Here is a 22,157-nt window from a genome sequence, read left to right on the forward strand (position 1 = left end):
TTTAGACGAGAAGTTCCACCGGTAGATACATTCAGACCTACAACACGTTTTAAGCATCTGGAAACAAGTAAACAATTACAAAGGAAGTTCAAATAAGAATCTTAACGAATGTCTAAAGGTAGTTTTACATTGCAGCTCTGCAGACAGAACTGGCAAAACTATCTATCGTTCATATCAACGGTGATGATTTCACGAAGCCTTAGTTGATATCATTCGAATTTGAATAAATTGCTGAACCACAGCTGGTATAAGAGGTAGCCAAGTGTATTATTTTTCCTCGATCCGCACAATCAAAAGGTCTTGAAAATTGAAAAAGAAACTAGGAGAAACGGGAAATAAAAAATGCCAAGTGAATTCATTTAGATTAGAATAAAGACATTGACCGTGCAGGACAGACAGTAAACTGTGGACCGAATCCCCATTTCACAATGCAGAGAAAGGAGATTGAAGTTGGCACCCGTCCACTTTTCACTTCGAATGCTGCGTTTCCTTGCGTTCAAATACTTCGAGACCCCGGGTGAGTTCTCGTTGAACAGAACAGACATAACGATAAATTGACAACAGCCATGTTGTTTCATACGAGATTATTCTTAACTAATCGTGTTACCTATTGCTAACGTTTGGAGCATCATTTCAAAGAAATACACGGCTACGACAATTTTCAAATGTATGACAAAACCACATTGAAGATCATACGGCGGATTTTTTCACCCTTCTCTTTCCTTTACACACACAAATAAGCGGATGATAATATTACGCGCGCTCGTACATGCCCGTGTGCATAGCGCGTGGGGAAATGTAAAGTAGGGAGCGAGGAAATCTACTCAGTTCACCATGGTGAATTGACATCAGAAAAAAAAACAAATGAATTTTCTTTTTTTAAAAAATAAGCTTTAGTTTATGCGCCAGTAGAATCTTATGACAAATCTGAAAGTAAATAAATACATTAATTTCTGGTACTATTTAAAAACGAATTATCTCTTACAAGACGGTGCTGCATTGGCCTCGAAACGCTTCTGTAGCTGGTCCTGAGTAAACTTAACAAACGCGTCATACTGCTCCGCAAGTTTCAGCGTCAATACCCGATCATATTCTTCGCGAATTTCCGTTTCGCGTTCTTTCAGCATTCTCTCACAGATGAGACTCACCTATTAACAAATTAACAATTTAAGTCATATTCTCCCTTTCCCAAGTTTGATATGCTCTTTCACAACTATTTGTTTGAGTAATTGGAGGACAGAATGCCGTACATGACACACCCTGTTACTATGACACTCATGTTATGTATGGCATATGCTGGAAGAGGCTCAACAAACCTACAGCAGAACACTGAGTTTTGTTAAGACACATGGTACTGGAAATACCAAGCTCAATGAAATCCAGCACTACCAAACTGTCAGCATAAAATGAGATGAACACATTACCTGCTTAAATGTGAACAAAGGTTTCTCTTTAGTTGAGCAGCTTTGACCAAAATGATTTGAGGAAGAAGCCAGGGCCATCAATGGAGAAGGTGATCGAGGGCATGAGGCAGGGGAAGCAGGACTTGTAGGGCTCTCACACATCAAACTGTCTTGATGTTGGCTGCTCATATGCTGGGATTGGCTCTGATTGAAGTTTAGTTGTTTACGACGTTGGAAACGTTTCACTTCTTCGCGGACATTAGCCAATATTTGCTCTAGTGATAGGAAACACCATTAAATTCTGATATTTTTTCTGAGACATTAGATGAAGTTTGTAGGTTACCTGGAGTCAATTTTGAAGCAACTTCGCCAAACGGAGAAGGTTCGTGGCACTTTGTTGGTGGAGTAGTGGGAGGCATGCAAATAGGCATACATCTCCTCCGTTTAGGAGTGCGGCCACCGGGACTGTGCACGGGATCGAATTCCAAACTACGTTTCAACGTAACACAAGCCATCTTCTCTTTGTACCAGAATTTCTTGAGAGCTTCCCAAACGGTCAGACAATGCTTAGTGGAATTTACACTTTAGTTCTCTAGGATGGCTGTCAATGTATCTGGATTCCACAACGGTTACACTGGAAAATACAAGAAACACGAAAACGTCGTAATATGGTGAAACTGCTAGCGGATGAATTGTGATAAAATATCCAATAGGCCTTCCAAGAAATTTCGTTCAGCTTCGTCCATTAGACTCTACTACTAGCGTTCATTGGCTGGTCTAGGCTTGCCTGCCTTCGCCTAAGGGAAAGCAGGGTGCATCGTTGCCAGCTTGCATATTACAAGGAGCTATTCCCCGCGGGATCATAAAAACAACAAAAAAAGCCACGTCGACAACCGTAAAACAATTTTATTAAAATTTACCCAGTTGTTTTTTCTTTTAAACTGAATACAGGTGAAATATTAGCTTGAAAACTAAAAATTACAAAGGTAATTAGGTATAATTTCTAAAACAATAGCGGACGAAACCTTGCATTTCTTTGGCGCCTTACATGCTGTTCGCATTTCACTGCAGGTATTTCAATAAAGTCAAACAAATTACATTTTTATGACTGATGAGTCTATCAAACGATTTATTTCCTGAATGCACGTGTATCAAATTAAGAAATTTGTGCTATTTTAATTTTAACCAGTTACATGCCAAAAGGTGGCGTCGATGTAAATTGTATGTGATGCCAGCAGACCAGACCCGGCAGATAGCTGTCATGTGACAAGTGGTCATCTGTTTTTTAGTTAATTTAGTTAAATTCTATCGATGATGGGCATTCTTCGGCTCTTCTATGTGATCCTGCATTTTTTTATCACATATATTCACAATCTTCATGTGGCGCTAAGTGAGCTGGTTGACCGTATCAAACCAGTTATTAAGGATCGGACTTACCATTGGCCGGCTGACTGCCATGTCTTGCTAACTGCCACGACTGTAAAATTAGGTGCAAATATAAAAGACGAAAGTCTTCTCTTACAAAAAATAGGAAGTGAACTGAAACGACTTAACAAACTCCCCATTCATGTTGCTTGCCTACTTACCGAAAAAGATGTAAACATCGATAGAATGATTGTTATTATTGAGTGGTTTGTTAGTATGGGTGTATATTGCATCAGTCTTTATGATCATGAAGGTAATAATTTGGTTTTGTCCATGAAATTTTACTACAAAAGTCTTCAATTTTAGGTTGTATAGCTAGCTGCCAAGATGAAATCAAAATTAAATTGAAAGGGGTTGTTGCAAATTTACCCAATGGATTAAGATCAAAATCTATTGCAGTTCATAAAGGGTTTGTAAAAAAGGAATTCTTCACTTCAGGTACCAAGGCATTAATTTTTATGTATTTTATATTATCATCAGTACAAGTATGTGTATTTTTTTATAGATTCCATCAATGTTTTCCTAATGAATCGCTATGATGGCAAATCATTGTTTACCCAAGTTGCACAGAGAATAGTGGATGAACTGAATTACTCACAAATTGATCAGAGTGTTGTTGAACAGGCCATGAATCAATTTTATCCTAAAGAACCAGAACTAATGGTACAGTTTGGCAGTTTACTTTCCAATACTACACTAGGATACTCTCCATGGCATCTTAGATTGACACAGATGATGTAAAAAGAATTCAATTTTTTAAAACAAATTTTACAAATTAATCATAGTTGAATGTTTTTGTTTAGGCGTGTACCCAATCATACGCGATTACGAGTTGATCATTTAGTTTCAACTATGCTTGAGTATGGATCATGCCAACAACGTTTCGGGAAATAAACCAATGTTACTATTTCAGACATTTTCGAATTGTATTAACTTCCTATTACATAAGGTTATTTAATTGCTCAACGAATTTCCAGTATATTTATTACTTACGCACCAAACATTCACATTCTTTGGATAACCTTAAATTCTATTTCTCCTATCTTTCGAACTTGCTCTGTCATTTCCTTTATTTCCACTAGACTTCCTATCATTAGAACGCGATCTTCTTCGACTTACAGAACGCCTACGATCACGAGATCTGCGGCGACTATTAGAACGTTTTCGTTCTCGAGAACGTGATCGACGTTTGCTCTTTGACGAGTAGTAGTCTCTTGATCGTCGGCTAGAATACTGATCGTCCCTAGAACGAGAGCGTTTTCTTCTTTCGGGAGTACGCGATCTTTGACGAGAACGACTTGTTCTTGTATTAGATCGATCCTGAGATTTATGTGGCACACTACTACTACATTCCCTAACCACGGAAATTTTGAAATCAGAAACCTTTTCATTCTTCACAGACGAGTTTTGTGACGTACTCAGCGTTTCCACGTGGCTCAGACCTAAAATGATTGCAGACAATTAAATTCAATACGAGTCACTTAAAAATGCATAAACTGGCTATAGGCTGAAGCAATCTCCAATCGTCTATGCAAATAGAGATGGGAAGGTACGGAAAAAGATTCACGTGGAAAGGACGTTTTTTTTTCGCTTACCATGTGAAAGTTTATTAGTGATGTCCGTGTCTACCTTTGTGCCACCTTGCAGTATTTTATTTACGTCATTCCCACTGCACTCATTTTGTTCTAACTCAACTGAGTGTGAAATCTTTGCAGATTGAGCCATTTCAACCTGGGAGACCTCTCCGTCGCGCCCCATCCGGCTTTCCCCTATCCGACCTTGCTTCTCGTAGTTCTTACCCTAAGAACAATAAGATTATGTTATAAAATTTTAAGTTGCTTAACACAATACCCAAGTTGGCTTACGCGGAAAGGTTGAATTCCAGAGTCCTCAAATCCACCTGTCCGATGCGCCTTAGTTATCTCCTGATCGCTGTCATCGCTTCCACTGTCACTGCCATATTGGTCCAAACCTTAAAAGTATAATTATCTAGGCTATCAATCCACATCATCGCTTTGAAAATACTACAACCAATTCAACAGTTGGCCAAAAACAATACTGCTTTAATGGCGTCACTTTTTTTTAGCGACAGCGCAACAACAGTTGACCTTTCAAATGCACATACTCGACCGTTGATAGAAAAAGAAAAGAAAATCGGTGAAAAATTAGAAACTTACCGATAAGTTTTCGGGTCAATGATTTCGAAGACAGAGGGGACTGCGCTTGACGATTCTTGACTGTAGCCGATATATAACCAACTTATACAACTTTTACCAACAACCACTTCTAATAACATAACAGTTTTCGCTAGAAAACCATTTTCACTCAAATTAATCAGATTAATTTCTCCAGCAAGTAAACATGAGCGTTTCTTACTGTAGTAATCGCTGGAGCTTGTCTAATTTGAATATAAAACTAATCAAACTAAGAATGCGAGACTTGCCCTTTGCTTGTTGGGATGCTTCCAAAGCTGCTGAGCGAATTTCTTCCGTAGTAACTTCCAGTAATATTTCGGTCATAAATTTTCGAATCCTCACCATCTATAAATAGACTCATAAGTTGCAATCGATACTTTCGCACGTTTTACCTTACTTACCGTCTCTTCAAGAGTAGCTGTGCTGGATACAACTGCCGGTGGTAATGACTGTTCAGGGGAAGCTTCTGCTTCATCTGCATCATTTTCATCCTCTTCCGAATCATCGAAACGACTCCTAACTGTTGTCGAGTCCCCTTGATTTCTAGCTTCGAATTCTTTTTTGCGCTTCAATTCTCTCTCCATGAGAAATTTTTCGCGTTCCTCTTTCTTTTGTTTTTCCTTTTCCATTTTTTCCAAACCTTCTCGGATCCAGGCAGGTAAATTCTTGCGCTTCGATGCATCCAACGTATGCAAAGAGTTAAAAGACGTAGCTCCAAGGCTGTCTTCGTCGGAGCTATTTGGTCTTACGGACGGCAGTGGAAGAAGAGGAACACGCGGATTAAAATTCAAGGAAGATGAAGTCGTTGAAAGGAATGTCTGCAATACAGAAACAACTCGGTTGTATAGATCATTCTTGAATATTAACGAATTTTAATGTTGTCAAATGAAACTTAAGTTTCAATAAACCTGTGAGTACCACCAGTTTAAGGTCTGGTTTAAGCACACTGCTAAGGAAAGTCTTATTTATCAGGCACGTCTTAGACATATACACACCTGGGGAGGACCAAGTGCTGCAGGAAGATTTGCAGCTCCCTGAATGGTGGGAACCTGCTTTAATAAGAAAAGTACTGATGCTGTAGTAATGCTTTTTCTCTGTAGTAATCATGGTGGTTTTCTAGAATTTCTGTAAGTCACATTGAACTACTCAATATGACTCACATAATTTCTGTTATAATAACTATGCCCACAATCAAGTAATCATGCTTGCTGAAATGGTGAAAGATACATATATTGATATATTATTTCAAGATAAATATGTTTATTACTTGGGGAAATGTATGTCTGGGAACATAAGTTCCTTGCTGTAAAGGCCAGTTATGAGTTTGCTGGCTTGAAGATTGAGAAGGCCAGCTCCAATCTACATTATTTATCCACATTAGAAGGACTTGGAAAATTATACAAAGTCTTTTCCATTACCAGGTGTAGAAGGCATTACTTCATCTTCTTTTTCTACATCCATAGGTGCTTCCCCACTTGTTACACTAGAATCTGAAGGTTGCAATTCCACTCCTGATAATGTCCGTAATGAATTAAGATTGCTGGGGAAATTATTTTGTGACATTTCAGGAACGTTTAGAACAACAGTTTCATGAACTTCCTTCATCCTGATCCACTGTTGCGCCAAAGATGCCCAGTCCACTAAAGAATATGCATAAGTGAAAAATTCTTGCAAATATTACCAACCCTGATTTTATTTACCGAGCTCATGATTCATATTTTGATATGTGGCTGCATCCAGAGGTATCTGGTTCCACTGATTACCTTGCGCCCACATTTTTAATATTGATATTTTAAACTGTAGATCACTAGCACGTACTAGCAATAGGACATTGAAAAATCAATTCGAATTCAACTAGGTTGCAAATCCAATAATATCACTGACATCAAATGTGTTACTTGAGAAAGGACCGGTTATACATGTGATGGAATGTCAGAAACTGAAAAGCAATTAATGATAAATTCTATCATTACGGTAATTTTATGTAAACAATCTGACTTAGTCGGGAAATAGTTAACAGACAGTATATCACAACGATCCGAAAACCTAAAATAAATTTTTTCGGCGAAAATGTTGTCTGCTTTCGCTGCCGCTCCGACGATGCCAGATTTTTCTAGTTTCAGATTCGGAGCAGAATGGCAAATCTTCAGCCGGAAACCGAAATGACACTCTAGTAAGTCGCTTCACCTCCTACCATTCGTTTCTCTCCATTCCAGAATCATGGCCCAAAGTTAGTAATTTGGTTATCACTAATCGAGATCGTTATGCTCAACGTAGTCTTATTCTAGAAACCCGTGTTTTATACTAAATGCTGGACGTGACTAAGAAAGACTTGAGTATGGTGGACAGTGCCTTGACTACGTGGGATATCAAATGACTTATTTTCATGAAGCTACTTATCTCTTCAAGCAAGAGGATGGGCAGCTGAAGTTACCAGTTTTATCACAGGAGATACGTCCAGCGTACCAGTCACTTTGTAAGCTGTACTCCTCCAAGTCGTTTCGTCGAAATGAAGTGGGCTCAGTCCGTCATCGTTACTTTACGTACAATTCGTACGTTATCTACCATAGTTACGTGCCATGCAAGGCATAGGCGAATGCTCGTTAGGTAAGTGATGAATATCTAAAAAAAAAAAAATTTATTAATTGCTGTTGATTCATTCTCCATTTGGATAAACAGGTTTGCTGGACTCGGATTAGGAGCTGCTACGTTAACGACCGTTGCTGCAGCAAGTGGCAATACGAATGCGGACGTGCTCACTCCATTTCTTGATGTTTCCTCCTTCATGGCGGAACCAGTTACCCCACTTTCAACACTTGTTAAAGATAAAGATGACATGAAAGTTAAGATGGAAATGCTCATCATGAAGATTCAGGTATAATCTGATGTTTTATGTATTCAAAGGAAGACTACCTAAGATTTCTGTCAGTACAGGCAGATTTTTGCCGTGCGCTTGAAAATGAGGAAGATCCTTCAAACAGATTTATCGTTGATCGATGGACGCGTGCAGAAGGAGGAGGTGGAGTTACTTGTGTTATTCAAAATGGCAAGACCTTCGAAAAAGCTGGTGTCAATGTATCGGTAGTGCATGGTATTCTCCCTGTTGATGCTGTGCGCCAGATGAAAGCTCGCGGAAAAGAATTAATTGGTAAAGAGTTGCCATTCTTCGCGGCCGGTATTAGTTCAGTAATTCACCCAAGTAATCCTCATGTGCCTACTGTCCACTTCAACTATCGCTATTTTGAGGTCACCCAAGAAAATGGAGAAAAGATGGTATGCTTTCGAAATTCTTACTTTACACAACTAATGATTAAAGATAGATAAAGTGCTAACATTATTACTTTAGTGGTGGTTCGGTGGTGGTACAGACCTTACTCCGTATTATTTAGTTGAGGAAGATGTACAGCATTTCCATTCGACACTGAAAAAGGCGTGTGATCTGCATGACGCTGGCTATTATCCAAAATTCAAAAAGTGGTGTGACGAGTACTTTTTGGTCAGTCATCGTAACGAGTCTCGAGGAGTGGGTGGTATATTCTTCGACGATTTTGAGATGCATTCGCAGGAAGATTGTTTCAATTTTATTAAGTCATGCGCCGAGTCCGTGATACCGTCATACGTTCCGTTGGGTAAGAGTTCTAAATTTCTGGGATAACTTTGGTAAATTTTTGACTCGTTTTTCTTTGGTTATCTTTTTCGCACACATTATAGTAAAAAAACACAGAAACGACCCTTATACTGGCGCCGAGCGTGACTGGCAACTTTTGCGACGAGGACGATATGTGGAATTCAATTTAGTCTACGATCGTAAATATTTTTTTGTCAATTTTATTTGCATTTTTGTTTGAAACAAATTTGAACTCCTATAAGGTGGGACAAAGTTTGGACTTTATACTCCGGGCGCTCGTATAGAGAGTATTCTGATGTCTCTTCCAGTTTATGCCGTGAGTTCTTTGCAGAGCACAGTATCTTCTACTCACATGGGAAACTATTATTATTTTTTTTCGCTTTTTTCTTTTTTCAGAAATGGGAATACATGCATTCTCCCTCTGATGGAACCCCAGAAGCCAAACTTACGGAGATATTAAAAAACCCTAAAGAATGGATCTGATTGCTGGAAAACCACATTCACTTAGTCATAAATGTGCAACTTTCTGTGTAACTTCCCCAGCACTATTTCTATATATTTTAACATAGATTGGAAACAATAAACGGGTAAGAAAGGTCTAGGCTTGTGTTAAAATCTGGTTTCTTGTACGAGATTCTTTCACTTCCATTTGGCTGAGAAATTTTTCTGTCCTTTCTATGTTTTCGTTTGTTGGCTGTCGTTTCCCATCAAACGAATTATTCCGGGCTTTCTATTGTCAAAATGTAACTCGTTACTCATGAATCTCGAATAGTTTTGCTTATCTGCTAATACCTCCAGGACAGGTAAGTTTTTTTGGTAGTGTAGAATGCTTTTACAAAGATCCCAAATAGTAAATTCTGGCCATAAAACTGGAGTAAAGTAGAGGGTGCTGCAAGATGTTTGCCAAAGTAGAAAATCACTTAATCTCACTTCTCCGGAAGTTCTTATAAGGAGATCAGGTTGGGGGGAATGTCGGGTGTATAAACATTTTTGGATTAAGTCTTCATCAATGTCATCAATTTTCAAAAGATCTTTATGTACACCCCATGCCACTTCAGTCACAGCATGTGTCATTTCTTCTCTGGCTAGAAAACAAAGCATTCAGATAAACCAAGGATTGGGCTCAATGATATAATCATTGAAGCAGTATACAAAAACTACTTTAGATAGTTTAGTATATCTTACATGTGTACGAAAAAGCTATGTTTAAAACAGCTTCAGTGTTGGATTTAGTTGATTCCATTGATTCAACAACTAGCTTTTGTAAATCTGCAGGAAGTAAGCCAATGTTACCAATTACTCTAATACTGATGCCATGCTCATTCAGTTTATCTCTGTTATACAGAAACAGTTAGTCAAAATTATGAAATAAAATTTTTTACCTCCATTACTTTTCTTCCAAAAGTCTTTTGAACTTTTCTCTTGCCAGTGACATTAGTTGATCCACCTCTTCCTCAGAGCGTCTAAAATTTTCAATACTGAAAGCATAAACAGTAACTTCATTCACCCCAAGTAGCAGACACCACTGTAAAACTTCCGCCAACTTATCAAACCTACAGAATTGTTTTAAAAAATGGTCAGAAAAAGAAAGAATCATCCAATCTCCATGAAAAGCTTACTTACCCTTTTGAATGCCCCTCAATTTTTTTTACCCCACTTTTATTGGCAAATCTTCTATTGCCATCCATGATGAAGGCAACATGTTTCGGTATAGACCCACATTTCAGCACATTTACAGCTAGTGTTTCATACCATTTCAATTTTGATTCCTGGATCCACGACATTTTCTAAATAACCAATAGTATAATATTAACATAGCACTCTAAATTTAGACTGAGCCATATTTACAATCTTCTTTTAGTTTTACACTTTTACAACTAAATGAACCATAACTATTTGCTAATCTAAGTTGACAGAATAAAATGATACTAACATCCAACCTACAATTGGTAAATTTCAGGTTATCCTATGTGTAATACAGGCTTTCGATTTTGAAACTAAATACATATTTAAATTACTTCTTACCTGTGAATGAAAATAACACGAATCAGATGACGATGACGTTTAACATTACACCAAAAGACCTCTCATTACACGATCGACATATATAATCGGGGTCCCCGCTCCACCCGCCTGAGTCTTGGTTGAAGTTTTGTTATTAGGCAACGTCGTAGCACGTTTGGATGATTGGTTCTTGTTCTTGGAGTATTAAAAGGAAGAGTACACGTGTTTTTTTACATTGCTTTGAAATTTAAAACATTGTACATCATTGACAGTTGACATCAAGTTAATACGATTTTACTATGTTTGCGAAAAATGGAGCCGAGAGGGATCAAGGGGCCCCACCGGAGAAACGAGCACGTTTATCTGAAGAAGAATTCAAGGCTCTGAAAGCAAGGCTGAAAGCAAGAAAACAAGTTTTGCAAGTATTTAGCGGCTAGATTATTTCCTTTCAAGGTCGCAAGATAAATTTTCTCCTTCTGAATTTAGACCTATCCACGGTTCAAACTTTTGATGGCAGGTGTCCCTGCAAGCTTGGCATCACCAAAAGATTCACGTGCTCCTCTTTCAATTAAAGATGTGCAAGATCTTATTCTTTGTTCAGTTACTGGGGAAGCTCGCCATTTGAATAGGTAAAAAACTATTTTTGCGAAAATGTTATTTTGGATTCATAATTTCTGTATTTTTGTTTATTGGATAAGGTGGTTCTTACTGTTCCAAACACAGCGGATATCGCAAACAACCATATTAGTTGTTGACAATATTTCGGTCACTGACTTGGAAGAGAATCAAGAACATTTTTCTAAAACTCTTGAAATTTTTGAAGATGGAGTGGAAATGTTCAACCCTAAGAATGATGGAATTGACCTGAGTGCAGCATTGGCTTACTCCCCTATCACCAATGCTTTAAAGGGTAGAATGCGAAAAGGTGAATGAATTGCTTCATTCTTCTGTCCATACCAGCCCTATTTATTCAATTTTTACATTCCAGTCTATCAATCACTGAAGGAAGCCCTTGATGATGGTACAAATTAAATATGAATTTTAAATGATGGAAAATAATCTTCATATATTATTACAGGCCACGTTTACAGTGTCTTGGATTTCACGGAGCAAAATTGCCAAGGAATCGAAAAGTCAACAAGCAGTGGTGAAAAGCAAAAAGTAAATTTAACTGAGAATAACAAGGGCTGTACTAAAACCCAGTTAATGTTGAGTGCCCTGCAACTGATCACTGGTCACTACCCATTCCCGGGACATGGCCGGCCCCAAGAATTTCGTTTTACGAAGGACAAATATGAGCCAGTTACGGACAATTCGCCCATGTTTGCGATCGATTGCGAGTGGTGCCTGTGCGTTGATGGTATTGCAAATTACGTCCCAAACCATATTACGTAACATTATGAATGATTGAACTTTGCTAGGCAGCATTGGTTTGGCACGTGTTGCCATTGCCAACGAAAAATTGCAGCCCGTTTACCATGCCTACGTTTTACCTGATAAACCAGTCAAGGATTATTCAACAAAATGGTCAGGAATTACACCGAGTCTTCTGAGGGGCGTCCAAAAAACATTGTGTCATATCCAGGAGGATATAAGTAAGCTTTTACCGCCCGATGCTATCCTGGTTGGTCACAGCCTTCGCGGAGATTTGATAGCATTACAAGTAAGAAGGAAAAAAATTGCAAAGACTATAAAAGCGCCGTGGCTAATTTTAAATGTGTTTCTTCCTTTATAGCTGTTTCATCCTTACATTATCGATTCATCCGTTATATTCAACATGACGGGCTGTCGATTTATGAAATCCAAACTGCAGTTCTTGTCTAAATTGTTTTGCAACCGTGATATTCAGTTGTCGAATAAGGGTCACGACCCGAACGAGGACGCGCTTTCTACAATGGAGCTGGTGTTACTAAAGCTGAAAAATGGGCTGGATTATGGAGATCGTTTGCGTAATTCAATGGGTTGTTGGAATGGCCCTTCAAGAGAAAAGATTCTGGGAGTGATATCAAGCGCTATAGTAAGCATCATTGTTTCTAAAAGCAAAAATTGTTTCTTTATTATACCTTCATTTCTCGAAGTTCGGTGGTAGAGGTGGTCGGTCGGATGAAAATTTGGATCTTCAAGATGTTCTTCTAATGAAATTCTTCACATTTATACAAAATGTCGACAAGAGTGCCATACTGATCACGCATCCGGCACACGACAAAATCTATCGACCCAAAACACCCTTACATCCAGGATTATTCAATTGTAGAGCAGATCCGGTAAAGATTGTCCAACAGCCAGAAATGGAAAAAATTGCAACGACATTGGATTCGGAGTCCAAGAAAGATTTGGTGTTTGTTCACACTGCAGTTGCTAAAGAAGAGGAAAATAAGGGACACTTGAAAAAACTTGACCAGCTCATTGCAGATTTGCATGAAAGAATGCCCATGCGTGGTGTGATGATTGTCGTTTTCGGTGGTGCAGAAAATTCCTTAGAAAACGGCTTGTGTATGATAAATGTTAAAAAACCTCCGAAAGATCAGCTTTGACCTAAATTTGTCCGCCACCAATAAAATTTATTTCATTTCAAGAATATTTTGCCGAATGCTCGAAAGCTGAACCTTGTTGAAATATGAATACTTTCTTTTGGTTTAGCAAGATGCAATGCATAAATGTTGACGATGCAACAGAAGCTCTTAAACATTAGCAGATTTTCCATACAGAGTACAGTATATAGGTACTATATACGAACGTTGGTGATGGACATACATTATTGTTTTCAAGTTACCTCGTTAAATCCGCTGGATTTCGAATAATTTTACTGCTGTATCGTACCAAATAGGAGGGTCGACGTTCCTGGTAAATAACGATATTTAAGTGCAATCCTTCATGGGATATGAATTTGTTCAATTTTCTAACCGTAAATAGATGATACCCCACATGTAGGTACGGAACCACATTGAAGTCCCACTATTTGCTTGATATTTTCGAATCAAGATTGGATGGGGCACAGGTAAAAGTCCGACTAGCGTACCATGCTGAAGAAATTTGAGAATTTCGCTCTCATCCGTAAGACCCCTACAAACAATAAGCGTTATCCAATAGTTTCAACAGAAAGTTCATCTTATGATAGTACTTACTTGTCAATACAGATCTTTTCCACTTGGGGCACTAACACCTGAAGCAGGCGCATAATAGTTTGAAGGGGCAATTTCTGCTTCCAGCTCAGTACCCAGTCAGGATTTGGCACCCATTGCAAGCCAACCTGCATAGGGAAAACAAGTTGGCAAATGAATCGAAACACCTACCATTAACAAATGACTTAACGTACCTGTGACGCAGAGCTGGGAGGATGGGGAACGTGATGTGAACTCTCGGAATACGACGATTTGTTTGAATTTGTTGGAGAAATCGGTTGCTTCAAAAATAACAAAATTAATCATAACATTAAACTCATATGATTAAATTAACAAAAAAAGAAAGAAAATAACTTCAAGCAACAACATTCCTTATCTACGAACAAAGTGTGTCCTTATCTGCTATTGCTTATAGATAACACATGTTCCTTTCTTTTTCTACTTTCGCTTGTCCGACAACGAGGGGAGTGCCATCCGTTATACCCTATTCAGTCTTCGGGTAAGGTAGTCTGACTTGATTTGTTCGTTACATAGATTCTTTTTAAAAGAGTTAGTAACCTGTAGGTTCTGTACGAGAAATCCACCGAGCACGTGACATAGGTAACAAATAACTTTTCTCGTACTCCACATTTAGTGTAAAAAACTAAGATAGAATTTCTTACTGGAGAAACTAAACTTGTCTGGTTTGTTACGCATACCTCAACTGCAACCATTTGCAGGATTTCATTTTTTTTTCTATTGTGATTTACACCACGCTAGCCTTCCTTAAAAGAAGGAGAGGGAAAAAGGAACGTCCCTACCAAATTTGTTTTCATGTGGACTGGTACAAATTACCTTGATATCCAGTACATCTTGTATGACGGGTTCATTATGGAAAGCGCTCTGGTCGACGAATTCCTTTTCTATGTCATCTGAGTTACTGTCTTCATCGACATTCTCACTATGGGCATGGGCTGTGGCGCGATCTTCTATTTCATGACTGACGGTTATATTTTCCAAAGCACCGTTAGCTGCTACGGCAGCGCCAGTCAATTGACTGAGCTGGTGTAACGAAGGATGTGCCGTTTCTTGCTCTGTGATTTTCTCAATCCCTGACCAATGACGTTTTCGTTATTTAAATGAAAGATCAACATATTGAAACTATATTTAAGTACCAGGCATAATGGCGAGTGAGCAAGTGTGTGTTCCCGGTTGGGCTGGCAACGCTGGGTGCGAACCCTGTAAACAAACAACAGATAAATGTTGAATTCCATTAACGATAAATATGACCAAGTCCCAACTTACCTCCATACTCGGGGCATCCTTAACAGACTCGACAGACGGTTGACGTCCAAGCTGTTTACGGCCACGTCGCGACAGTGAGCGATTAATCGTACCGCAGTCAGTCGGCAAACTGGCCAGTGCGTGAAATACATGTCTTTTTCGGATGATAGTATAGACTAAATTTGCGTTCCCTAAAACAATTAAACAAAGATTGAGTATGCGATCAATAAGAGAACGTTGTGCACTAACCATCAAACTGGTACTGTATGATGTTGTTGAATATCTCAAGAAGGAAGAACACCAAATGGTGATTGTTCGGGGCTGAAAACAAAAACCACGGTGTGCTGAAAGCCTCCAGCAAATGAAGAAGTTTGGTGCTTGCTACCATAGATAGCGTCTTCAGATAGGGCGATACTGTGAAAGAAAAAATTTAGAAACGTTAACACTCATAATTTTGGATATTAAACAGGAAACAGAGATGCGGATTAGATGGATCACTGCTGTTCTGTTGCTGGCATTACTGGCTACCTGTTCAGTTGATGCTCAAAAGCGTCGCAAAGGTGAAAAGAGAAAAGAATCTGAGGCGACGACAGCTGCACCAGCGCCCGAAGCTAGAGGTGGAAGACAACGTGGAGGTCGTCACACGACCACCACTACTACAACTACGCCGTCTACCACTACTTTAGCTTTGCCTGAGGAAGAGATAGAGGAAGAAGTCCAGATAACCAACGAATCTCGGACGCCCGTAAATGTTTGTCCACCCGAATTGAAGCCTCAAGAGGGAAAGGTTCTACCATGCACCTGCCGTGATGAATTGGACGAAAATACTCTGATGGTAGAATGCGTCGCTCTCACAAGTGGGCAGCAAATGCATAAGATTTTCAACGTAATTCTTTTGACAGCATTTTGTGATTTTTTTACGACCCAGCATTCAGAAATTGCTTTTTTATAACAGACTTTGCTTCTCGGTAAGCGGATTGACGGACTAGAAGTACGCAACTCGACTATTGGACCCCTGGTGGCTCGCCAAACTGCCCAAGCTTATGTTGGAAACATCCTGATGAGAGGCAATCAAATTACCGAACTTGTCCCTGGTACCTTCCAAGGAACTGATCAAATTGTCGGCCGTCTAGACCTCAGTTCCAATCAGCTTTCTAGAGTCAATTTTTCCATGTTTGACTCGTTCACTCAACTCCAGGTGCCAGAAACACTTTATAAAGATTTCGAGATTTGGCTTCTGACCTTCGTTCGCAAATTAGGTCCTGAACTTGGGTGAAAATCAATTGACAAACATCGAAGATGCTGGTCAAGCACCCTCCCTAAGGGTACTTTATCTCTATTCCAACAGGATCGACACAATCGCTCCTAACGCTTTCCGGAAGCTTGGGGGTCTTGAATATCTGGATCTTCGCTGGAATAACTTGCAAGTTTTGGCTCCAGGCGCTTTACATGTCACTTCTTATCGTTGGCAGTTACGTTTGCGCGCCAATCAGCTAAGCTCACTGGAAAAGGCATTTGCGGAAGGTTCGAGAATATTTCATTCAAATGTTAATGAATAATCTATCTTTACTTAATCAGATCCTCTGTATATCTCGCAGATAAGATGCCGTATCTTGTTGACCTAAGCCTAAACAATATCGGTTCCCTAACTGACCGCGTCTACGGACCACTGATCGACTCGGCAATACTCGAAGGATCCAAATTTTACGTTGCGGGCAATCCGATTATCTGTGATTGCAGTCTTTCTTGGTTAATTAAAAATGCAAGACTACTATCCATTGTAGTGGGAGCGAGATGCGATGGTGACGGGACACACATCGCTGATCTTAACCAGGATGATTTCCGCAAATGCCCTGCTCCACGGCCGTGGAAATCCCCCGTAGATAAAGCCCTGGAAGATTTGGGTAAAGAAATTGATGCGCTGTAAAGCTCACCATTAACAAGAATTGTCAGAAGACAATCGAACAACGGCTGAAGACGTTGATGTCCCGTAGTAATGATCTTGTGGAATACAACCACCAGCAAATCAGCATGCGTTCCTGCATTTATTCAAACACATCAAACTTCATTGAACTGATATTCTGTACACGCCAGGCATTATTGTTACCGGTGAACACTGGAATGTCCATGGGCACGGTCGCTGTATAGGGTTTATTCAGCCGAACCCCAAAATTACGCTCACCACTCAGCAAAAGCAGGATGAAAACTCCTATGTGCATCAATCCAACTCGCGCTAACGAGAAGCAAGATTTGAATTAACTTTTTTCCATAGCTGTTGAGATTCATAACTAAAACTTACACTGATCAGCACGAGAATCATTCAGATGAAACAGTATAGGAACTAAAACATCTAGTACATCGCTCGACTTCAGGACATAATACAGGAATTTCTGCAGCAGAATTATAAAGAAAATTTTAAAAAATGTAATAACAGAAACATCATCACTGGAGCAGTGGGTCTGTGTTGATTACCTTATTAAAATCGCAGACTTTCCAGAAGAAGACGAGCAGTTCTTGATGATTTTGGACTTTTTTATTGGAATTAGGCAGATATGTTTGAATCAGCGGATTTTTAAGAAGACGGGTGAATCCATGCAGCATGAAGGCAAAATCCTCTTCGCGATGAATACGCGATAAGTAATTGATGAACAAATTTTCGTGAATCATTCCACTTTGCTGTTAAAGTAGGTTCGAATGAGTCATGGTTAAGCGCTAGAAGAGCGTGAAGCGAAAAGGTTTTACCTCGTCAATCGCATTCAACTGGGAACACTGAGATGATGAGTCCCAATCAAGCGTAACTATTAGAAGTTGTAGAGCTGTTTCCACCAAAGGTTCACGGCTATCGGTGAACAGTAGATGATTGTATGGTAAACCAAGTCCAACAGGGTCATATGCACACAGGACATTCAAAAGTGATGTAAATAAGGGTAGTGCATGGCGGTTCTCCGGTGATGTGAAGTGTTGAACCCATTTGTTGGGAGCTTCACTTTCGCCTAAGATATAGTCCTAAAATGTAACTAGAGGTGTTTGTGAATGAGAAAAGCTTTCTTACTGCCAGGTGGATGATACATAGCTTGACTGAAACAAGTCAATAAAAGCTTCAAAATTTCATTTCTGTTGTTATCAAGGCGTGGATCATGTGGAGCAGCATGAGCAAACCCAACACCAGCTTCCCAAATAAATTCACAGCTATCTATGGAATGGAGATCTTCATGCTTGTCCTGAACATAAAACACATATAACAACAAACATTGGCATAGCTACACATGGAAGAAGCAAAAAACAAAAAGCTGAAAAAATTCCAGATTAAGGGGACTTACTGGTCCAAATTTTTTACTGGAATAGACTGTGAAGTCTGGACAGAACAGAAGATCACAAAGGGCATTTAGAAGAGATTGGGCTAGGGGAACAGATTCTTCCACTTGACCCTCTGGATTTTCACTGTCATTTTTATACTGTTGCTTAGAGCTGCTTGGCAAACTTGACCAGAAGAAGCTTCTCCAATCTGGGTCCTCAAAAATGTATGGGAGAAGCCTTGTAAGTATCCGGACACAGTTTATAACTTCAGATAAAAAGGTTTAGTAAAACAGACACAAGTTTGGAACATATCTTTACATGATTTTTTTACCTGTGCAGTGTTCTTGTTGGGTAGCACAAGATGAATCTGCAGCATGTACAAGTCTTTCAACTGCTTTGTAACATAATGTGGCTAAATTTGATGGGCATTCTTCCCTTAAAACACGTATTTCTGTGGCAGGAATTAGAGCAAACACATCTTGGATGTTTGTGATGCTCTCTGACCAAAACTGGGACCAAAATGCTTCATCGGAAGGATCGATTGGCTGTGTTTCAAAGAATGGTCACCAGAACTTAGAAAAATGTTTCATCATTTGTTTAACCAACTCTACCTGGGTTTTGGTTGTAAGTTGAACTACAGCTTTCCTGAAATTTAGTTTAGTATCGGCATTACCCATGGCAAACAGTAAAAAATATCTTTATTTAGTTATAGCAGTCAAATTTATATTTCAGTTGAATAGCACGAGGAAAAAATCCAACAGCTGACTATCCAGCGCTATTGTGACAAATCAATAGATGTGTCATTATGGTGTGTGTCTCGTGAAAAACTACCTAGATCTGCAGCGTGTTGTTAGAATTTACCGATAGGTACAGAGATGACGAGATGGGACACTACCGTTGTCATCTTGTTCATCGCCATCTGTGGGCCAGCAGTGTACTATATATTGCAATTCGATTTTTAATTCGCAAAAATATAAAAGCAGAAATTCGCAGTACCCCAATTGCCTAAATTGAGTGTTTATTAACGCGTACAAGACATGCTCCGTTCTGTGTCGGATTAGTTTTCCCACCAAAAATTACAATCATCATCCCATTCAAAGAAATACCAGTATACATATTTGCAATGGCTTTGTCGATTTCTTTCAGCTTCTCTTTACGATTGTGCTGTTCTCCTGTTCCTGCGTACGTATGAACAAGGGTAAAACTGCTATTGAATCGCGAGGCTCTCGTCCTTGTCACCGCATCCTGGAAATCACTAGCCAATACAATCTGAACAGGGTCTACCAAGGCTTCATCTGCTTTTTTGCGTTTAACCACGGCCTTGTTTAGTGTAAGTAATCTAGGGTGGTATGATTTTTGCAGAGACAGTGACGTGGTAATCAATGTTGCACTCCTATTATGACTCTGGATGAACGTAAATAGCTTCATTTGAATATCGTGGTCCAACGCGGAATCCTTGATTTTTTGCATAGCATTCCTCGACAGAATCGCATCTCCAAACTCAGTACCCATCTTAATTTTTAACAATACAAGTTCCATTGCAGCAATAGCATCTTCAGTCGGATCATGGCCATCCATAGAATTCTGAATTTGACGGCCACAAAAGGAGGCTGCCAACACTTTAAGCTTGCTTTTGAAGCTACGCGTGCCAGTCATATTGAAAATCACGGACGTATCGATGATGTACGGATGAAACAACTGTGAATAAAGTTTAGTTCAATGTACGTTTAACTAGATAAGTTAAACGGCTTTTTAAGCCGAAGAAAAAGAAACCGCACCTTTAATGCTTTCAAATCAGACTGAAGAGATTGACCAACGAGAATCGCGTCAGAGGGCAATAGATTTCGCAGATCCTGCTGGACATCGCATGGTCTCTTCTCCACGTCTCTCAGCAATTCTTCTGTTATTCCCGAATATCTGGTAAGGTAATCCGCAATTTCCACATCCGGTTTAACGTAAGTATGATAAAGCGTTTTTAGATTTTCGTCGACGACGGCTACACGAGCTAAACCATAGGACCCTGGATAATCAATAAATTGAAATGTCTAAAGTTACAACTACCCGAGGGGAAACGTAATGGCAGAGTATCATACGTACCGTCAACACAAATGCACCACTCGCAATCTATCGAAAACATAGGTGAACGATCAGTCACGGGATCGTATTTATCTTGAGTGAACTTAAAATTTTCATATTCCTCATATCCAGGAAGAGGATATAGTTCAGATATAAGCTGAGAGGCATTTAACAAAAGTGCAAGTCGACTACATCCACTTGTTTCTTCTTGTGTCGAAACATCGGATTTCGAATCTTCGATTGAAGATGCTATTTTTCCAACATGCACCTCATCTTTGTTCATTGGGTCTACCTCAGTGGATTGCCTTCTTTGTTCACTATTCCTAGCCGCATCGATAGTTTTTGTTTCAACAATGGTGGATATGTCGCTGCTTTCTTGACTGAATATTTCTGTATCTGCTGCGCTATTCGTCTTAGAAGATACGCAACAACGAGTTCATTAGAAATTCGCATTTTGTATCTTCGAGTTGTCTTACCTTCCTGGATAAAACTTCGTTGTTCTTCACACCATGGCATTCTGTAGTTGTATTAGCATTAAGTGTCTGAACAGTGGGATCGGTAACCCCGTGAATGTATCCGTCCTCACAAGCGGCATGTAATGAAGGATATCCTAATGTTATAAATTTCAATTTATAGTTACTGCACTTTTCATAATAAAAAAAAAAAAATTGCAAGCCAACTATTTTTACCTTCCATAACCCTATTCTTCATTTCATGACTAATGGGTACATAAGCCAATGCAAGATCAAGACTAAAGCCATCACTTACTGGATTGCTCATTTCCACTCCATCTTCAAATATTTTGAAGGTCTCTGCAAAAATGTCAGTGTTTCCTTCATACTCATCAACTGATACATCTTCAATAATAAATATTAGCGTTTGTGTTAAATTATTCCATCTTGCAAGGTCACACCATCTAATTAAAAAAAATAATAATAAATACATATTTTGGAACAATTTCTAAAATACTTGTTACATACGAAACAATGTTTGTTTACTTACTTGTATGAATCATAATTATATGTATCACCAACAACAGTATACAGAAATAGAGATTGCACATCAGTCACTAAAACAGGAGTACGGGAGGCTTTGGGCAGATTTAAACTGGCTGTGAGGCCTAGTTGAATTAGTCTAAATCTTGGACCACACTATAAGGTGTGTTTAACAAAGTTTTGAGCAAAATAGACAATTCAGATGTACCTGTATCTGCCTCTTTTTTTCTCTGAGTTTTATTCTAAGTGTGTGGTATTCTTCATCACTGAGTCTAGGCTGCTTCTGCACAGGCTCCACTAACTGTTCATCTTCTTTAATACAGGGCACTTTCTACAAAGAATATTAGAAATGAATTCTAAAAGAATCCGTTAACATAAAGGACGAAAAAGACCTCTTGTTCTTCGTCGACTTTAAAAATTGCTGAAATTTTGGCTTTTCTTCGCTCAATCCTGGCGGCCCTCTTTTTTGAAATTCCTTCACTCATTTCTTTGTTTTACAAAAACTTCAAATTGAAATTACTGAAACCTAATCTAGGACTTATCCACGTTTAACTTTTGATGAACAATTCACTCTGAAAATCCAGCAAATTCAACTTTTAAAGCATCCAGCAACGTGGGTCCCACACTTTTTCATTCGTATTTGCTTGTTTTTTCGTCTGCTAGCTCGGTTCAAACGCCATCTAGAAGCTAATTTTTGCATAACAGGATATTTTCTGTTGGATAGAAGACGAAAGCAAAGAAAAACATGG

The 22,157-nt window shown here is 39.1% G+C and overlaps 9 protein-coding genes across 10 annotated transcripts; 4 read left to right on the forward strand and 5 right to left on the reverse strand.

The window, feature by feature from the left end:
• Window positions 1-246: 246 nt before the first annotated feature.
• On the reverse strand, window positions 247-2,200 carry LOC130693644 (akirin-2-like). Its single transcript, XM_057516833.2, has 4 exons — window positions 1,747-2,200; window positions 1,425-1,678; window positions 986-1,148; window positions 247-927 (listed from the first exon to the last, which is right to left on the reverse strand). Exons 1-4 carry the CDS (start codon window positions 1,916-1,918, stop codon window positions 917-919), a joined length of 600 nt encoding a protein of 199 aa, XP_057372816.1. The 5' UTR covers window positions 1,919-2,200; the 3' UTR covers window positions 247-916.
• A 412-nt stretch (window positions 2,201-2,612) lies between these two features.
• On the forward strand, window positions 2,613-3,732 carry LOC130693638 (dehydrodolichyl diphosphate synthase complex subunit nus1-like). Its single transcript, XM_057516827.2, has 4 exons — window positions 2,613-3,081; window positions 3,135-3,266; window positions 3,334-3,565; window positions 3,632-3,732. Exons 1-4 carry the CDS (start codon window positions 2,715-2,717, stop codon window positions 3,720-3,722), a joined length of 822 nt encoding a protein of 273 aa, XP_057372810.1. The 5' UTR covers window positions 2,613-2,714; the 3' UTR covers window positions 3,723-3,732.
• Window positions 3,733-3,741: 9 nt separating this feature from the next.
• Window positions 3,742-7,082, reverse strand: LOC130693661 (arginine/serine-rich protein PNISR-like). Its single transcript, XM_057516850.2, has 10 exons — window positions 6,724-7,082; window positions 6,442-6,663; window positions 6,291-6,382; window positions 6,019-6,072; window positions 5,425-5,841; window positions 5,272-5,368; window positions 5,006-5,065; window positions 4,694-4,800; window positions 4,424-4,628; window positions 3,742-4,270 (listed from the first exon to the last, which is right to left on the reverse strand). Exons 1-10 carry the CDS (start codon window positions 6,797-6,799, stop codon window positions 3,852-3,854), a joined length of 1,749 nt encoding a protein of 582 aa, XP_057372833.1. The 5' UTR covers window positions 6,800-7,082; the 3' UTR covers window positions 3,742-3,851.
• Window positions 7,083-7,333: 251 nt separating this feature from the next.
• Window positions 7,334-9,250, forward strand: LOC130693628 (oxygen-dependent coproporphyrinogen-III oxidase-like). Its single transcript, XM_057516810.2, has 7 exons — window positions 7,334-7,630; window positions 7,703-7,898; window positions 7,958-8,296; window positions 8,370-8,652; window positions 8,735-8,830; window positions 8,894-8,967; window positions 9,048-9,250. The coding sequence occupies exons 1-7, from the start codon at window positions 7,533-7,535 to the stop codon at window positions 9,132-9,134; spliced, it is 1,173 nt and encodes a 390-aa protein (XP_057372793.1). The 5' UTR covers window positions 7,334-7,532; the 3' UTR covers window positions 9,135-9,250.
• Window positions 8,836-10,813, reverse strand: LOC130693634 (dehydrodolichyl diphosphate synthase complex subunit DHDDS-like). Of its 2 annotated transcripts, none has more exons than XM_057516820.2 (6): window positions 10,677-10,813; window positions 10,275-10,438; window positions 10,043-10,204; window positions 9,837-9,985; window positions 9,444-9,736; window positions 8,836-9,381 (listed from the first exon to the last, which is right to left on the reverse strand). In XM_057516820.2, exons 2-6 carry the CDS (start codon window positions 10,433-10,435, stop codon window positions 9,250-9,252), a joined length of 897 nt encoding a protein of 298 aa, XP_057372803.1. In that variant the 5' UTR covers window positions 10,436-10,438; window positions 10,677-10,813; the 3' UTR covers window positions 8,836-9,249. The 2 variants fall into 2 exon arrangements, with proteins under 2 accessions (XP_057372803.1, XP_057372804.1); XM_057516821.2 differs by lacking the exon at window positions 10,677-10,813 and adding an exon at window positions 10,585-10,607.
• A 44-nt stretch (window positions 10,814-10,857) lies between these two features.
• Window positions 10,858-13,233, forward strand: LOC130693613 (uncharacterized). The gene is made up of 8 exons (XM_057516792.2): window positions 10,858-11,077; window positions 11,142-11,284; window positions 11,354-11,580; window positions 11,644-11,676; window positions 11,734-12,015; window positions 12,077-12,318; window positions 12,391-12,672; window positions 12,734-13,233. Exons 1-8 carry the CDS (start codon window positions 10,955-10,957, stop codon window positions 13,187-13,189), a joined length of 1,788 nt encoding a protein of 595 aa, XP_057372775.1. The 5' UTR covers window positions 10,858-10,954; the 3' UTR covers window positions 13,190-13,233.
• LOC130693608 (protein HID1-like) lies at window positions 13,196-19,155 on the reverse strand. The gene is made up of 17 exons (XM_057516784.2): window positions 18,949-19,155; window positions 18,669-18,882; window positions 18,361-18,602; window positions 18,093-18,261; window positions 17,783-18,033; window positions 17,513-17,716; window positions 17,340-17,430; window positions 17,148-17,273; window positions 16,975-17,079; window positions 15,290-15,454; window positions 15,062-15,231; window positions 14,932-14,995; window positions 14,612-14,868; window positions 13,972-14,058; window positions 13,781-13,905; window positions 13,560-13,718; window positions 13,196-13,496 (listed from the first exon to the last, which is right to left on the reverse strand). The coding sequence occupies exons 1-17, from the start codon at window positions 19,012-19,014 to the stop codon at window positions 13,433-13,435; spliced, it is 2,559 nt and encodes an 852-aa protein (XP_057372767.1). The 5' UTR covers window positions 19,015-19,155; the 3' UTR covers window positions 13,196-13,432.
• On the forward strand, window positions 14,237-17,068 carry LOC130693625 (protein artichoke-like). Its single transcript, XM_057516808.2, has 5 exons — window positions 14,237-14,377; window positions 15,510-15,926; window positions 15,996-16,238; window positions 16,300-16,564; window positions 16,639-17,068. The coding sequence occupies exons 2-5, from the start codon at window positions 15,519-15,521 to the stop codon at window positions 16,965-16,967; spliced, it is 1,245 nt and encodes a 414-aa protein (XP_057372791.1). The 5' UTR covers window positions 14,237-14,377; window positions 15,510-15,518; the 3' UTR covers window positions 16,968-17,068.
• Window positions 19,156-19,327: 172 nt separating the features above from the next.
• Window positions 19,328-21,976, reverse strand: LOC130693610 (uncharacterized). The gene is made up of 8 exons (XM_057516787.2): window positions 21,801-21,976; window positions 21,617-21,739; window positions 21,416-21,564; window positions 21,103-21,329; window positions 20,890-21,023; window positions 20,435-20,825; window positions 20,116-20,357; window positions 19,328-20,035 (listed from the first exon to the last, which is right to left on the reverse strand). The coding sequence occupies exons 1-8, from the start codon at window positions 21,891-21,893 to the stop codon at window positions 19,343-19,345; spliced, it is 2,052 nt and encodes a 683-aa protein (XP_057372770.1). The 5' UTR covers window positions 21,894-21,976; the 3' UTR covers window positions 19,328-19,342.
• Between the last annotated feature and the right edge of the window lie 181 nt (window positions 21,977-22,157).

The sequence above is a fragment of the Daphnia carinata genome, chromosome 3 (assembly GCF_022539665.2).
Source record: "Daphnia carinata strain CSIRO-1 chromosome 3, CSIRO_AGI_Dcar_HiC_V3, whole genome shotgun sequence".
NCBI lineage: Eukaryota > Metazoa > Arthropoda > Branchiopoda > Diplostraca > Daphniidae > Daphnia > Daphnia carinata.